Raw genomic sequence first — 14598 nt, 5'->3', positions numbered from 1 at the left:
AAAGTTTATTTTGTCTTTTTCCTAGAAGCAAAACTAATGAAAATTAAAGTATAAAAATAAATACAATTCACATTAATGAACATTCCACTTCAAAGTAAATATTAAAAAAATAATGCGTATAAATAAAAATCCATTAAAAGCACAAAAACAATGTCTGGCACTTTTATGAGAAAAGCTGTGAACATTTAAACAAGGTATAAAACACACATGCTCTATCTTAAAAAAAAACACACTCAAGTTTCTCATCCTTAATCTAAAACTAGTTTTAACTTTCTCCAAAACATACTATTTGTTTTAGCTAATTTGTATTAGTGTACACAAAACTTTTAGTATCTTTCTTACTGGAAAGATCCACAATGATATGAGCAATCTGTCTCCTGAGGTTTCAGAACGATAAAGCATAATTTATCATATTAAGATAATTTGATATTCTTGCCTACAAATAAAAAAATTGGTAACTCAGACATTTTACCTGTCTCTTAACTTCCTGGTTTACTCATTTAACAAATGATACATCTCAATAAAGTTTACACCCGGATAGAGTAGGCTATTACTTTCTGTCCATGGTTGGCTGTAAAAGTTAAATTTTAAATAGAACAGAAAATCAAAGAAAACAATCTTTATCTTCATTCTTTAAAGAATATTAGGAATATATATAGGCTACATTTTCAAACACCAGTATCTTTTAAAAATTCAGACAGGTTAAATGTACACAGTCCCAATTTTATGTGAGAAGCACAAAGCCCTTTTTGGAAATGCTATCATAAATCAACAGTGGCATTCTCTTTCATAAAATCATAGTCCCTTAGTAACATTTTTTGGTTTATATTTTAAATGAATATGTTAGTGATGAAAAACTTTAAAAGGCAGTGCTTCTTAAATAATGCAGAATTTCAACTAGATAATATTACTATCCCATTTGAAAATCTGACCTTCTTATTATGTTATATAGCCCTTTGTTCTCTCCTAAATCAAGCATGCTAGAAAAAGCAGACTCTGAAGAAACAAAATATACAGACTAAATGGAAAACAAAACTGCATGCAACATTCTATGTTACAGAGATGAATGTAACATTAATGCATGCCACTACATTCAGGAAGACTGTACTGTCTTCACCAAAGTTGTCACCCTCTACAGAAAGATTTGATAATTCAGCAGAAATGTTTCTAAGAGTACTGGGACAACAAACATCAAACCTAACATTTCTGTAAGACAACTAGCTGTTGAGAGAAATGTGTGCTTATGACCAAAAGGGTGATCCCCAGATACTTCCATGGTAAATGTTAGGTGGACCTACAATCAGCAGGCAAATGCTTTATTCTACATGGCTATCCTGTAAGACCAAGAATATGAAGGCTGAGAGATTAATCAGTTTTTACAAAACTGGGAGAAAACATTTTTTCTGCAATAATTTCCCCTTGAATAGAACAGCATCTAATATATCAAATTCAGCAATCAGTATGCAGAGATGAATGAAATTTAATTTCCGAACCTATATTTTATCACACCTTTTCAGTATTTTATAAATATAAACCCAAATATCCTTTTAAGTTTACAAAAAGTTCTCAACAGTCATATGGGTGCATAAAACAAACTTGTTTGTACAGGTTAAGCATAGAGATGAGTCAATTAACTAAATACTAATTTGTCTTCACCCAAACCTAATGTTAAAAGGAAAATGGGGGTGTGGGAAGGAATTAGCCAGACTGACCATATTACCCACATAATTATTCAGCCCTTTGACGTCACTTTGTCTGTGTAAACAGTCCAGGGTGAAATGAAAGTCTTGGGCATGGACAATAATATGGATGAAACCCTCCCCGCTTTTTATCCTAATGAATGTTGTCTTCTTAAATTGTCGCAACATTTGGCCGCTTTCTTTGGATTTTTCCTGCATATACTCCTAAAAATAGAGCAAAACTAATATTATTTCTCAATGTTAGTTTTTCTGTAATGATACTATATAATGCTCTTGCCCAGCACTAAGTTAAGCAATATACATTATCATATTTAATCCTTACATAAAATCCTGAGGTAGAAACTGCTACCTCTGCGATAAAACTGAGACACAGGAGAGTAAGTCACCTGCCTAAGTAACAGAGCTAGAAGCAGAGATTCCGAGACCCTAACTCAACCTGCTTTGTTGCATTCCTTACCCATTTTCCATTGCTGCCTCCTATTCTGCCTTAATTAGTGGTTTCTGAATTTCACTATCAACCCTTGAGTTAAACACAAAACATAAAGTGAACAAATATGCTTTAAAGCATACAAGATCAGACATTGCAATTTAGTTTGTAAAACCTATAAACAACTTTAAGTGCTTTGCAGTAAATTTTAACACCTTAGAATTCTACTTCATTCTAAGATTATGATATTCTGTCATCATAAAAATGAATTTCCTAAAATTGCTTACTAAATGGTTTGTTCTCCATGTAGCTTAAATCAAAGCATAATTTCAAATTTGTTTGAAACATAATCCAGACCATTAAAAATCTAAACAGGAAAGAGTAATCTTTTCAAGAACAACTATGAATCCCTCTGTTGAGAATTTTACATATCCCAAATTTTCATTTTATGTAAAAGGGTAAGATTCTCTAGTTTTTTAAAATCATTTAAATACTAGAGGCCCGATGCATGAAATTTGTGCAAGGGGCTTGGCCTTTGCAGCCATGGTGGCTTGCCTGGGCCCTCACAGGCCCGGCTTCGTCCAGAAGGTTGTCCGGTCTAATTAGCATATTACGTTTTTATTATTATAGATGCACTCATGTCCAAGTAAATCTTAGGAAAGGATTTCTGTACCTGTTTAGGTATATATTAATTAGACATGCTAATTCAAGGGTTGAGTTCATTTATATTATGTTATGATGCAATTAAATCACAATACTTTTCAATACTGAAATTCATTGTATATTATTAACTGCAGTGACATTGTTGAACATTCCTGAATAAAAACAGTAGTTGCTATTTTGCTTACAAGTTCACAAGTGACAAAAAGTGGAGATGAAATGCATGAGAAAGAACATGGAGAGTAGTCACTGTGGCAAATAGATAATTTGAGGCAAAATAGTATTAATTCCTCAATGATTTGCCAACTAGCTAGGCTTTATCACCATGAGATAAATATATATATATATATATATATCATGGGGGAAAATTGAAAATGTCCTTTTAAAAAGTTGAATTTTCAAAAGTTGAAAATTCTATATAACTTCACAAGCAATAGATCTGGTGTTTGGTCTGAGTTCTTTCAAAAGGTTATTTTTCAAACAGCTCATTCTGACTCCCTCTGGAATGAGCAGGATCTTCAACTGCATAAAGAACTGACCAACTGTCACTCACAGTGACTTTCAAAAGATGACATTTAAATTATCGTCTATACATGCAACATTATGAATGAAATTCACTTTCTACATGCAAAGGTCAGCAATCATTTCCAAGTTATGATCAATATCTGATTCCTTCTTTGAACTTCTATGAGCAAGTGGTGATAATATGAAAAAAAATTCTTATGTTGCTTGTTTTCTCCTACTTTGGAGAAAATCACTTAGTAATAAAAGCTCTAAAATATGCTAAATGTATATTAATGAGATTATAATTTATTATAAATTTAATCGTCATTGCCTGATTTTGGTTTTTTAGATGCTTAAAAAGTAGTATAATTTAAAAAAGCATTTTAGAAAGTATTTTTAATGGATCATGTAATTTTTTGTGAGCTTATCAAAGTGTGTTAACAAAGATAAATAAAAAATATTAAAACATTAGCTTAAGCATTTTGCATTAGCTCAACACTGAATTTGTCTCTTGCCACCATACAGAGAATTTTAAAATACATTATTTAGTTTAGCCCTTAAAGAATCCTCTAATAATGAACATAGATTTAACGCAAGCTTCTTATTGAGCACAAAAGAACTTATCCCCTCCCAACTGGCATATTCACATGTGATCTTGTGGTCAGAGGGAGAATTTCTTTCCCTTCTGTACAGATAAAGTATTCCTGGGTAATAGCTACACTTCCCCAAAACTGAACATGCATAGACTTAGGCATGAGATCACTGTTATATTTCACTCATTTATAAAAAGGTTTCTGAATTAAGCATGGATAATTCTACAAAATTTTCAGATTAAAAACAATAGTGTTTCTATGGATTATAGAAATCAACGTTGGAAACAGTTTTAGTAAGATCTCCTCCTCACTGCCACAAATTACTAACACAAATGATCACTTTATAGGCATGACTGTGAATATGCCAGAATTATGGTGGCAAGGACAACTGATCCCATGCGTGAGGCCTGCATTACAGGGCAGCTTGTGCACTTGTTTCTTTCAAATGGGCTTCGCAAACTCATTGCTACACACCTGAAACAGGCGCTCTGTTAGGCACTCTGCTCTGTGAAGACTTCTGTCTATTTTGCACAACCCCCTTCAGTGATGTCTTAGGGGTTCTAATTGAATATAAAAGAATTAATAAGTCACTTGCATTAAGGTCTAGATGTTCAACATTCAAAGAAAGCAACCATACTGCATCAATTGTTCTTAACACAAATAAGCTTGAAAATAATTTAAGTCTCATGCATGCTCATTAGGAAAGCTATACTTTGCTTCAGCAGGTGACTGTAACATACTTTGTTGTAGAACACTTTGGTGACGCTGAAATTACTATATGGATGTTTACGATATTTAATGAGCAAAATGGTATGAAATGAAAAGTAAAAGCATGCCAACGTAAGATGATAATTAAAATATAATATACAATAGTACACCAAAGGGTTATCTCTGAACACAAAACTTTAAAAGTTTTTTCTAGTTCTATAAAAAATATCACTTTTGAAAAACAGCTATCCTTTATACAAAGAGCACTAAATTATTTTCCCTCTCAAAGCTAATCTTGATTTAAATATTTTTGATACCCTTATGTGTTGCATTCTTACCCTTGTCTACTAAGTAGCCTATGAACAGGAGCATTCTGTCCTTGGTTTGGCTGAAGAACTCTGTTAACAAAATAAAAAAAAAATTAATTTAACAGGATAAATTCCGTTTTTCCCCATTTTCTTTAGATAAAATGATAACAGGGTGGTAGAAGTCATCTATGCAATGATATGGCCACTATAATACTACAAAGCAAAGCAAACTGATTAAAGCAAATTAATATGGTACTTATATTTTGCTCACCAAGAACTCAAACATCAGGTTTTCGTCAGGAAAGAGATATCCAACATAAGTATTAATCCTGATGCTTTTAGGTAATTTATTTATATACTTTACAAAAGCCAATTTTTCCTTTCAAATATCTGAGAGAAGAAACTTCACTCTTACAAGAGTAGAAAACAGATCAGAAATATTAAGTTAGCTTTCGAAGGTTTTTATATATTTTATTGATTTCTTACAGAGAGGAAGGGAGAGGGATAGAGAGCTAGAAACATCGATGAGAGAGAAACATCGACCAGCTGCCTCCTGCACACTCCCCACTGGGGATGTGCCCGCAACCAAGGTACATGCCCTTGACAAGAATTGAACCTGGGACCTTTCAGTCCACAGGCCAACGCTCTATCCATTGAGCCAAACCAGTTAGGGCTCGAAGGTTTTTAAATAAATATCAAAGACCCCCTTCTCCTCCCCCCATGGACTGAACTCAGGACATAAGGACTCAAATTTTCACCAGAGACAACATGTCTCATAGAAAGCTCCAGGAATATCTGGTCTGACATGTGACCAGGTACATGATCAGGTGTTAAAACGAATTCTGACCCTGAGATCCTCCAACTCAGCAGAGAGTGTTCTACTGAGAAAAAATGGAACAAAGCGAATAAAAAGCAAGCTCAGGATTTATAACATTTTCTTTTTTTAAAAAATAAAAAAAATAGCCTCTCATTGAGGCTAAGTGATTTTTCTCACCTTGCTTCAGAAGGGTTTTGTTTAACCAGGAATTTCTTATTTGGCATTCCCATTTCAGCAGCTCTAACACAATATACAAATAAGGACACACAAACAATGAGTTCAGAAAGGGGGAAAAGACATGTTTACAAATGTGATACATGGTGGCAGAAACAAATCATCTTAAAAGAGTGTACCACGAAAGACCTCTAATTAAGCATATGAAAGACTACTTTCAAGAAAAAAGAGTTTTAATAAGATAATCATTAGGATATTCCTTGCATAAGTTTTTCTTCCCATTAAGTCTTTAGGATATTAGAAAATGAACATATTTAAAATATATAAAAGTGACACTGCATATAAGGATAAACTATGTTTAAGATCTGATTGACTACCAGTTACACAAGTTGAACTCTGATAAATTTAGTAGTTAATAAATATACTTATCTAAAGATGAAATCAGATTTTACCACTGGATTTTTATAAAACTCTTATATAAAAAAGGGATTTCTATCAGTTCAGCTGCAGAAAAGTGAACTGTTCTTTATTTCTTTTTAATTTTTTTAAATTTTTTGTTTTTTATTTCTAATATGAATATACAGACCAACAGATGACTAAAATGAATGGGTATGATAATAATTAAATTAGTGTGACATGGCATGAAAAAAACTTACTTCATATACTTCTTCCTATCAAGAGACTTCTGTGTTGCAGCAGAAAGAGACACTCGTGAACTTTTCATTTTATCCTTTAAAATACAAAAGTAACAAAGCTCTAACAGTACCCAGTAATACCACTAAATTACAGTATAGGATGATCTTAATTGCATGGACAGGCATATCTTACCAGTATTTTGAACTTTAACTTAGTCTTTATGATTGAAACAGTCTAATTAAAAACATTTAAATTAATTTTTACCAATGAAATAATATAAAATTTGCTTTTCTTTTGCCAACCCCACTAAGATCATTGTTTCAAACCACAGAACTCCAACACTCTGATATATTTTAAATGAACTTGGAGCCTGTTTTCTAACTCTGATTTCCAAAAAAGGAAAAAGCCATATGATAGTTTCAAGGAAATTTCATCAGGAGTAGATGATAGTTTATTAGGCATCCAAACAACATTCAAAGCTTCAAACTCCAAAATCTAATCACAAAACAATATGCAATTCTTGTACAGATTTCTTTTAATCAGTCTATAGGCTTAAGTGTTGCTGGTAATCCCAGGAATCACCTGTGCTTAAGAATTATAGGCAGGGTGCTGAAGTCAATAGAGAATGACATTTAGTATCAAGCATTCCAAACCCAAGAGCATATATATATGATTCTGCCCCTGGTTCCTGCTAATATTTGGTCTTTGATCCAAGTTCCTAAGAGAGCTAAACTTCTAAAACCCTTTTAATCTGACTGATATGAATGGCAGAAGCATCTTTTGTTTTAATATTTGGTCTTTGACTTTGGATCCTGACACAGATCTCCTAAACCCATTGGAATTTTCTGGTGATAGGAGCATCTTGTCTTCTAATGAGGCAACTCTGGGTGGACTCCTAGTCATCAGAAAGACCAAGCATGATTAGAAGTTTGGAGCTTTTTTAGCCTCATCTCCTATTCTCTGGAAACAGGAGAAGAACTAGAGATTGAGTTAATAATTGATCATGATGAAGCCTCCACAAAAATCCTAAAGTTCAGAGAGCTTTCAGGCTAGTAAACACATACATGTGCTAGAAAGATGGTCCCAACTCTACGGGAACAGAAGCTCCTGCTCTCAGGATCCTTCTGGACCTCACCCTATGCATCTCTTCATCTGGCTAATCATCTATATAACTTATTATATCCTTTACCTATACTAGGGGCCCGGTGCACGAAATTCATGCACTGGGTGGGGGTGAAGGGGAGTGTCCCTCAGCCCAGCCTGCCCCCTCTCACATACTGGGAGCCCTCAGGCGTTGACCCCCATCACCCTCCAATCGCAGGATCGGCCCCTTGCCCAGGCCTGATGCCTGGGTCAGAGGTGTCAGGCCTGGGCAGGGGACCCTCATTTCCCCCAATCACTGGTTCTGCCCCCAGCCCCCTCCGATTGCTGGCTCTCCCCCTTGCCCAGGCCTGATGCCTGGGTCAGAGGTGTCAGGCCTGGGCAGGGGACCCTCATTTCCCCCAATCACTGGTTCTGCCCCCAGCCCCCTCCGATTGCTGGCTCTCCCCCTTGCCCAGGCCTGATGCCTGGGTCAGAGGTGTCAGGCCTGGGCAGGGGACCCTCATTTCCCCCAATCACTGGTTCTGCCCCCAGCCCCCTCCGATTGCTGGCTCTCCCCCTTGCCCAGGCCTGATGCCTGGGTCAGAGGTGTCAGGCCTGGGCAGGGGACCCCCAGCTCTCTGTGGTTGCAGGCTCCGCCCCTGCCCAGGCCTAACGCCTCTGGCCTAGGCGTCCGGCCCGGGCAGCGGGGGGTGCTGCGATCACGCGGGCTTCGCCCCTGCCCCTGCAGGACGCCTTTGGCTGAGGGGTCCAGCCTGGGCAGCGGGGACCCGCAGCTGCAGCGGCCCCGCGATCGTGGGCTCCGCTTTAGGCCCAGGCAAGGGACCCCTAGCTCCCGGGACTGCCAGCTTCGACCGTGCCCAGCTCCTATCGCTGGCTCCACCCCTACCTCCTGCTATCACTGGCCAGGGCGGCAAAGGCGCCTGATTCTCCGATCATGGCTGGGGAGCAGGGCAAAGGTGGCCCCAGGGCCGCCTTTGCCCTACGCCCCAGCTCTTAGCTCCCCCCTGGGTTTCCGATCACTGTCAGTGGCAGGGGGCTTCTTCCTGCTTTCCCTTTCGCCTCCCTGCATTGTGCCTACATATGCAAATTAACCGCCATCTTTGTTGTCAGTTAACTGTCATCTGAGTTGGCAGTTACTTTGCATATAGCCCTGATTAGCCAATGAAAAGGGTAGCGTCGTACGCCACATACCATTTTTCTCTTTTATTAGTGTAGATAATAAAACCCTAATATGTAAATTGACCAAATGGCAGAACGACCAGTTGCTATGATGCACACCGGGCCTCTAGTTATATAATAAACCAATAAGTGTATGTTAAGTGTTTACCTGTGTTCTGTGAGCATTCTATAAAATTACTGACCTGAAGGGGGGGGGTTAATGGGAACCCCAATTTATAAGCATCAGACAGAAATTTAAGTGACAACCTGGGAATTGTGATTGGTGTCAGACATGGGGACAGTCTTAACTGCCTCCTTAACTTGCAGTATCTGTTAACTCCAGGTAGATACTATCAGAACTTAATTGAATGACACCCAGGGTATCAAAGAACTGGTTGGTGTGGGGGGGAAAACCCACACAGCTGGTGTCAGAAGTATTTTGTGACTGTAGAAGCAACAGTTTTTCTTTTTCACTTATTCATTACAAAATCAGATAACGTACCATTTGCCTGAGCATTTTCTCTTTTCGAGCTTCTCGGTCATGATGTAGAATAGACATTCTTTCAGCTGCATCCATTACAAAGAATATATCATGAATACCATACAGGGCAGCCCGCAACTAGTTTTAAAAGAAGAAAATATTGTACCCATTTAAAAAAATGAGGTCAGGGTTCAATAATATTATATACACTTTATTTAAAGAAAAAGATTAAAGTTTTAATTAAAACATATTTTCCGTGGTTAAGTGAAGGGAGAGAAATAAAGCATTTCCATTTCCCAAAGCCTTTAGGACCCATACACTTACCTGAGCCAGCACTCTCTCCTGAAGAGAAGCATCCTGTGCTGAAACAACTCCTCTCTTTAATGGTGCTTCTGACTGAAAACTTCTTATGAATTCCATAGTGTCCTGAACGAAAAAAAAGCTCCTTCAAAAACCATTTTTCTTGGAAGGTTCACAATCACTAGAGTTTCCTTTTGTTCTTTTTCTCAGTCAATCCAAAATTACTAAGAACACAAATCTATTACTTACCAGAATCAAAACAGCATTCCCTTTAAAGTGAGATGAAAATACATAAACTACTTTCTTTACGTATTTTAAAAAATTATCAGAATGAAATTAATAATCAGATTTCTAAAATTACCTATATTACAATAACTAAAAATAGCTTGATCTGCCTAAGTTCTGAACTAATTTGCCAATTCAGCTGTAACAAGACTGACAGAAACTGATACAGAAGTGAAATACAAATAATTTATAAAGATCTTCTTACTTTTACAGTTTGTCGAAGTTGCTTCAATTTATCTGTCTCCATAAGCCTACGAGTAAGAAATCCTTTTGCCACAGCAGTTATTCTATTAAATTTTGCTTGTACTTCTGGACTGAAAGCCTAGAAGAAATAAGAGAGACACATGTTTTAATAACTTGAGCATTATACTCAAGATTGTTTATCTATTACAATGAACTAAATTTTTCTATAAATATATGCTCTATGTAGTTTCAATTCTAATAAAAGCTAAACTATTTGATGTGTGACAAAAACACCCACACTCATTTGTATAACCTAAGATAATATAGAAAATATTAAAAAAAAATAGAAAGAGCCCTAGCTGGTTTGGCTCATTGGATAGAGTGTTGGCCTGAGGATTGAAGGGTCCTGGGTTTGATTCCAGTCAAGGGCACATGCCCAGGTTGTGGGCTCGATCCCCAGCAGGGAGCATGCAGGAGGCAGCCGATCAATGATTCTTTCTCATCATTGATGTTGCTATCTTTATCTCTCTCTCCCTTCCTCTCTGAAATCAATAAAAATATATCTAAAAAAAGTTATAGAAAGATAAAGTAGATAGATGGATATATGTGTATCATTAAGTTTGCCCACCTGAGACCATTTAGTTGTGGCTCTTACAGAAGGCCTTGTTACGGAGGGTTTGGTCAAGCCACTAGTTGATGATCCCCAGAGGTAGAATGGTGCTTCATTTACAGAACCAAAGCTATGTTGTAGGGCAGAATTTGTGAAACCTAGAGAAATATACATTTAGTTTTATACTTGATGTGAGATAATCAGAATATGCAAAACACCTAAATAAACACAACACTCATTACCAACACTACCAACAAAAAACAATGACAACTGCCTCTGGAACTGATCTACTTAAAGTATTTATGGACGTTAGGCTTATGTACCAGATGGATCTTTTCAACACAAACAGCATCTCAGGATAATTGAAGATGTGAAGATAAACTCTTACTGGGATAGGAATTAGATGTAATTCAAGATTACTCTGGAGACAACAAACGGTGTTTTCACTTGAAGTATACCACCTGCTGCATGAATGAACAAAGATTGGACTCTGCATCAAATTTCTGGATATTTTCCTTGCTAAAGTGGCTTTTCTCATGAACACCTGCTCACTGTCTTCAATCTGCTGCTATTGTTTAATTTTTCACTAGTTAATAAGCAGCTGGCAAACAGCAGTGGGTTGGGCATGGAATTACTTGGGGAAAAAAGCTACAATTTAAAGTGTGACAAATAAAATATCTTACTACAGGATAATTTTTTCAAATGGAAAGGATTTTAAAATATTTACCAGAACTATTGGAATTTGAAGTATGGAGTGAGTCCATTTGAGAGAGCATCGTTTCTAGCAAACTGGAGTCACTTATTTTTCTCCATTCTAAGTCCACTGTACTGTTAATATCCAATTCAGAGGCTTCCGCTGTAATCACTTTCTTCTCTTTGAACATTTTTTCCTGTTCTTCTATTTCCTATAGAATAAGAGTTCATTAAAACATGCTAGATATTTTTGTTAAATTGTATCCCAAAACAGTATCATTTTAGGATTAGCTAAAAGTATGTATAATTATCAGCAAATTGTTATCTATTTCAAGTGTTCCTCCCTCTAATAAAATTGATAATTTGATTTTAAAATATGATATATTAACAATAATCTTAAAACAAGTGTCCTCCTCTTAAAATATACTCTTGCAGAATGCTTATTTTAGCATCTACTTATAAAATAACTTTACAAATATTAAGTTTTGAATCAAGGATTCAATAAAGTATCCTATTGATAAATTCTACATTATTTTTAGACTAGAGGCACGAATTCATGCACAGTCAATTGAGGCCATCTGGGCCGATCAAGGCTGGCCGGCTGTGGGGAGGGACCATGCGAGGTTGGCTGTGGGAGCTCACTGACCACCAGGGGACAGCTCCTTTGTTGAGCATCTGCCACCTGGTGGTCAGTGTGCGTCATAGTGACTGGTCGTTTGGTCGTTCAGTCGCTTAGGCTTTTATATACATAGATAAGAATCTAAACAGTAAACCTCACATTCTGGTAATAAAAATATTATCCATGTATCAAAACCAATGACCCCTTTAGGTTAACATATTCTGGAGGAAAATTGCAAGTATCCTATCCATGACTAAAATTCTTAGATATTGCTGGCTAAATTCCACTTACCAGCCCTATATCCGTACCTCACCTTTTGCAATCTTTCCTGTTCCCTTTCCTGCTCAGCTATGAGTAGTGATAACTGCTGGGCGTGCTGTTCTTCTAGTCTCTTCCGCATTTCTTCAAATGCTAACATCTTGCTTTTTAATATTTCCTCATCTTCTGAAAAGAAACATGTCCCCTCAGATTTAGAAAATTTACAAATCTAACATCTGATGTTTTATATCAACTTAAAGTATGTTTCTGACAAAAGATTATTCCTGGATCTGACATAATATAATCAAGATATAGCCAGGCCCCTCCTTTGAACCACATTCTCTTTTGGGACTCTTATTTCATGCTATCAAATAAAGGCCCCCATCTCACCACCTTCACCAGCTCATTCAACAGGCTCCTAATTGATACTAGAGAATATTGGATGGATCTGGAAGGTGAAATGAAACCAGGAAGAAAAGGCATTTCTTGAAATCCCAAGCAATGAAGCCAGCTGGAGGAACAGATTTCTAACCTTGATGATGCAGTAGGAAACTGTAAAATCAGAGCCATATAAAACCTGGACTGTTCTAGTGGCTGCAATCTGTCTTTTTACATTGGCTTTTGTTTTCCAAGCTATTGTATATTTGGATTGCAGAACAATTTGTAAGAATATTTTTTTTTAACTCTGCATTATTAAAAATGTCCTGAGTTAAGCTGATTGTCAACTTTATTAAGGATTGCTTTGTGCCCACTGCTATCAAGGTTTGTTCTGGAGATGCAAAGGCAAATGCCTATCCTGTGTCAGCACTTTCAGCTTCAAATATATCATTGAACTGAACGTGAAAAAAGGTGCTGGTGAGCTTGTGCCAGTGCAGCAGACAAGTGAGCTTTTTTCCATACCCCTTCTCCTTTCTGCCTCTCCCTTCTCAAAGTTCTCCATGAAAGGTATATTTTGATAAAGCCTTTTAAAAAAAAGTATTGATGACAATAAAATAATAACATGGGGGGTTCCACCCAGGGCTTCAGGACAAGGAGCTCCCTCACTAGAGAGGGGCACTGCCTCCCTTGCCCACTTTGATAGCAACCTGGCTGCCTCCACTGTCAGAATTGCCACTTGTTGGTTTTGGGATTTCCTGAGATAGCTTCTAGCCATGGTATGTAGTTTACATGGAGAATCAGGTTAGCTTCCCAGGTTATCCACTGTTGTTTTTATTAGCATTCTTATAAAGTTGCACAGGTTTTAAATGGTCAGTCCTAACCCCATTTTTCCTAAAAACCCTATTAGTTTTAGCATACTATTTTACAGAATGTGAGGTTTTTTTCAGGAAGACATATATCACATTAAAACTGAAATGTTTATGTCTAAGAACTTAATTTACTTCACTTATGTCTCCCATTCTCAGCAATCAAGAATTATGAACCATGACAACAAAGTAAGAAGTAATGGAGAAGACATGTTTTAGCAAGCTGTTAATATAACATCAGATGCAACAGAAATTTGAAATAATTTCTATCAATAAAGATACTATTCTTTTTTTTGGGGGGGGGGAGTTAATCCTCACTTGAGGATATTTTTCCATTGGTTTTTTTTAGAGAGTGGAAGGGAGGGCGAGAGAGAGAGAAACATCAGCGTGAGAAAGACACATTGATTGGTTGCCTCCCACACATGTGTGATCAGGGCCTGGGATTGAGCCTGCAACTGAGGTACTATCCTTTACTGGAATTCGAACCCGGTATGCTTCTGTCCTAGGGCCAACACCCTATCCACTGAGACAAACTGGCTAGAGCTAAAGATACTATTCTTAAAATACTACTCACAGAGCCTAATTTGTGATATTTTTCTCTAATAATTTGATGTTAAAGTTTTTACTAAAGAGCCAACTACAGGAGATCTCATCACAACTGAAAGGACAAACAGGTGAAAACATTAGAAACCACAGCCCAAAAGGAAGACATCACAACAATACACTGGATTAAAACTGATTTCATACAAGAACTTTTTCCTCCAGTCATTAACAATATTCTCTATAATACCAAGTGGATTGTGAAAGATTCATAAATTAAAATTTAAAATCCTATAAGAAAAGCCAAATGGTAATAAACTGTAGCTAATATGCACTCTGGTAAGATAAATGAAATTAAGTACCCTAATGAACAGATAAAGATGATTATTTTGCAAAAATGTCAATTAAAAGTATTCAATAAAGGTGTCATCTGCTTGGCAGGTATCAAACATTTCCAAGTTTCTTACCTCTAGAAATACTTTCTAACATTTTATTCTTGTTGATGTAGACAGATCCTGTAGGGCATATTTTTTCTGGCAAATGTTGCCTCTCCTGTTCAGCTGTTATGACATATGGGTAGTTTTCTTTTTGCATAC

The 14598-nt window shown here is 36.7% G+C and overlaps 1 protein-coding gene across 1 annotated transcript in view; it reads right to left on the bottom strand.

Moving 5' to 3' along the window:
* The window catches only part of CCP110 (centriolar coiled-coil protein 110kDa), a 25970-nt gene continuing 11372 nt past the window's right edge, over window positions 1-14598 (bottom strand). The window contains exons 6-17 of the mRNA XM_006756093.2: window positions 14470-14590; window positions 12274-12404; window positions 11376-11553; window positions 10667-10806; window positions 10061-10177; window positions 9595-9696; window positions 9292-9408; window positions 6548-6621; window positions 5895-5957; window positions 4931-4990; window positions 4359-4444; window positions 1-1904 (exon numbers count right to left, since the gene is read on the bottom strand). Coding sequence (XP_006756156.1) covers window positions 1852-1904; window positions 4359-4444; window positions 4931-4990; window positions 5895-5957; window positions 6548-6621; window positions 9292-9408; window positions 9595-9696; window positions 10061-10177; window positions 10667-10806; window positions 11376-11553; window positions 12274-12404; window positions 14470-14590 — 1242 coding nt within the window. The 3' untranslated portion in view covers window positions 1-1851. The remainder of the gene's footprint in view (window positions 1905-4358; window positions 4445-4930; window positions 4991-5894; window positions 5958-6547; window positions 6622-9291; window positions 9409-9594; window positions 9697-10060; window positions 10178-10666; window positions 10807-11375; window positions 11554-12273; window positions 12405-14469; window positions 14591-14598) is intronic.

The sequence above is a fragment of the Myotis davidii genome, unplaced genomic scaffold (assembly GCF_000327345.1).
Source record: "Myotis davidii unplaced genomic scaffold, ASM32734v1 scaffold554, whole genome shotgun sequence".
Taxonomy (NCBI): Eukaryota; Metazoa; Chordata; class Mammalia; order Chiroptera; family Vespertilionidae; genus Myotis; species Myotis davidii.
The sequence above is the reverse complement of the archived record's forward strand: the minus strand, read 5'-3'. Positions and strand labels throughout refer to the sequence as shown.